The sequence below is a fragment of the Belonocnema kinseyi genome, chromosome 3, assembly GCF_010883055.1.
Source record: "Belonocnema kinseyi isolate 2016_QV_RU_SX_M_011 chromosome 3, B_treatae_v1, whole genome shotgun sequence".
NCBI classification, from domain to species: Eukaryota; Metazoa; Arthropoda; class Insecta; order Hymenoptera; family Cynipidae; genus Belonocnema; species Belonocnema kinseyi.
In genome coordinates, this window is record NC_046659.1 from 60,105,957 (window position 1) to 60,109,149 (window position 3,193).

At 28.8% G+C, this 3,193-nt stretch overlaps 1 protein-coding gene across 3 annotated transcripts in view; it reads right to left on the reverse strand.

Moving 5' to 3' along the window:
• Positions 1–3,193, reverse strand: part of LOC117169135 (sodium-independent sulfate anion transporter-like) — a 143,202-nt gene that overhangs the window by 132,779 nt on the left and 7,230 nt on the right. For all 3 annotated transcript variants that reach the window (XM_033355328.1, XM_033355327.1, XM_033355329.1), the window contains exons 2-3: positions 2,401–2,456; positions 982–1,172 (exon numbers count right to left, since the gene is read on the reverse strand). In XM_033355328.1, coding sequence (XP_033211219.1) covers positions 982–1,172; positions 2,401–2,422 — 213 coding nt within the window. In that variant the 5' untranslated portion in view covers positions 2,423–2,456. The remainder of the gene's footprint in view (positions 1–981; positions 1,173–2,400; positions 2,457–3,193) is intronic.

Consider the following 3,193-nt stretch of genomic DNA (forward strand, 5'->3'; position numbering starts at 1 on the left):
TTTTGAAAATTAAAATTCGAAAAATTTTTCTAAAGCCTCCAGGGGACTTCGTTTTCGCACGAAAAAATTTTATGTGCCCTTATTGCATCCGGACCCACAATTCGAGGGGGTCTGGGAATTGATGATCACGTTATATTGGGCGCTCGCAATGGAACTTTAAAACGCATGTACAAAAATGCATAGAAATTTAAGGGAAAAAAACTAGTTTTCGATTTATTCACAAATTTTTTACGAATATTTGATTATTTACAGCATGATGCATTATGGAAAAAAACATTTAATAAAATGAATGTCCGATTGACCACAGTATTGCGATGTTCCGGCGACTAGAGTAATAATTTTGGTATTAAAAGGTTTAGAAAAGAATACACTTTTCCGATATACAACACAATTTTATCATTTTCAAGTTTAAATATGCCTCGACTTACCAAAACGCGATTTTTCAAAAAATCTCAAAGGAAAACTATTTTGAATTTTGCACTGCTTTTAAGGTCAAAATAACGGCCTCCGATTGTAAATGAAAAATTGATAAAAAACCGGATTTTGAAAAAATGGCTCTTCTCAAACTTTTAGAACATACTTTTTAAAATGAAAAATAAAAACAATGTCTGAAAATTCTCGTTTAAAATTTTGTACAATAGTAATTTGGAAAAACTAACATTATGCCAAATAGTAATTCGGGAAAATAAAAATTACAGGCCACAATAATTCGTAAAAACGAAAAATGAGGACAAACTGTAATTCAGAAAATTAGAAATTACGGCAAATTGTTATTCTAATGTAAAATGAATTTCCATAAAACAAACATGATAGGAAAATCGGGATTTAGGAAATATTTATCTGCAATGTTGTATTTATTATTTGTTATTGATTTTTTTGTTATTGAAACTTCTGGAATGGATTACGTTTAACATATGGACAAACCAATAAATTGTACTTAACGTGTCCATGACCCTATTAAGTGAAACTAGGTTGACTTACCTGAGGTGGTAACCCAGCAACTACGGCATATGCAATTCCTTGTGGAATTGCTGTCAAGCCTACAGTTAATCCTGCTAGACAGTCCTGTAGGAATTTATTGATGGAATAATTGGGTAGCCATGCTATGATTGGAATCCTTCGACGAAGGAGGTCCTTTACATCACATCTCGAAGAGGTGTTCATTTCCCGTCCTAGTTAACATAAAAACCACATTCTGTATAAATTCCATAGATTTCTCATCACTTATTAATTTTCCGAACTCTAAAATAAAAATGTTCTTTTTAACACCTACACTCTACGTGTATATTCGACTCTAGAACTTTGGTAACTATAGGTATGTCTACAGTTAGGAGTAAAAATTGGTTATATATATTAAAATATTTTTCATACAATAGATTCTTTTTTATAAACAACTTTCTATGGGAAATAGGTAAACTTTAAAGTTTATTAAAGTCGGATACTAACAGCAATGCAAATTTTAATTTTAAAACATTTAAAAGTGAAAAATCCTCAACTTCCAAGTCAATTCAATTTAAGACTGGCAATTTTTTTCAATTTAAATTTTCATGTATTCCTAATTCTGGTATCAGTTTTTAAGTTATCACGGAAAACCAGTAACTTTATTTTTCAAAATTATCCGAATCTTCCTCTGAATTTAGCCAAGAAATTCAAAACAATTTCAAAAGTTTCTATTCTGGGAAATTACATGTTTAAGAATTATTAAATTGAGTGTATGCGGCTTTTTGCACCCCTCGGTGGACCCTCAATTAAATGAAAATATATTCCTGTTAACATTATTTTCATACTGATTATACCTGCCTCTTTCATTTTTTAACTCTTGTTCAAAATTTAGATTTTTTCCAAATTTAGATATATAAAGTTAGCTATATTCAGCAAAAGAACAAACATAATTAAGCGTTAGAGCGTTAGAAATAATAATAAAAAAAATATTGCAATGTTCAATTACTTTTAAAATACTTTCTTTCAGAGTGAATTTAAAATTACGTTTCATCGCGCACTTAAACGCAGAATTTTCTTGTATTTCAAGGAGTGAAGACGGTTTCTTTTTTCGATAACAAAATTATCGTTTGAGCACCAATTTTTATAATACTCAATAATCGCAATGAATAAAGTGTGCTATACCTGAAAATATATATGTGTGATCAGTAAATAAGAGGAAAAATGTATTTTCCTCATTTTGAATACCAATCAATTTATATATTGTGACGTAGCAAAATATAACATATGATTTTCAAAGTTGAAGTGTGAATAATTACTTTTTCATTTCAAGTAAATATTACATTTGAATAAAATCTTTAAACAAAATTATTTATTGTCACATAAAACATCGTTCATTTAAAAAAAATTTGTATTTTATATCACTTTCATCATATTTTCTCACTTGATAAATATACTTACCGGTTGATACCGGACCGTACATCTTTCCTTATATTTTGATGAACACTGTAAAATCACTACAAAGATTTAAGGTATGAAAATCTATTTTATTTTACAAAGATTACATCAGAATCTCAGCATTTTTTATAGAATATACAATTACACACAATTTTAGGGCACAGAAAAAAGCTAGACTTATTTTGAGCGGAATATTAGGCTTTACTCGAAGCACACCAAAATCGATTGAGAATGACCCAAGTGTAGCTATTTGGTGCCAAAAATCAGGACTAGAAAGATTAGGCAGAATTTTAAAGATGCATTTTAAGTTGTGCATAAAAGTATTTTTACGATATCTACGTGGAAATTAAAATATTTATTGTATATTAAAATCAAGTCTTTGTCAAAATAAAGTATTGCAAATGGAATTTACTTATACATTGAAGAAACACAATTTTTTTCAAGAAAGTTTTTCTAACAAAAACAACTACTGTACTATTTACTGTAAATTTCAACACATCCTATAAGCTTAAATGAAATTATTTTGAAGCACAAATGAACTCAAAGTAAATTTTTACTCATTTATGCATTAGAATTCGTATTTCAGTTCCAATCGTTTATTACTAATAATCTCTGCATAATCTGGATTGAATTTTTCGCTATACACGTTAATTAATGTCCATTTAAGCTTATAATGCACTGAAATTTACATGGCATAGATACTTTTTTCAATATCTGTAATCAAAATGTACAATTTTTGTCCAGCCTGCAGAGCAAATCGCAAGTGCACGCAAGAAAATAAAAGCAGATTTTAGGT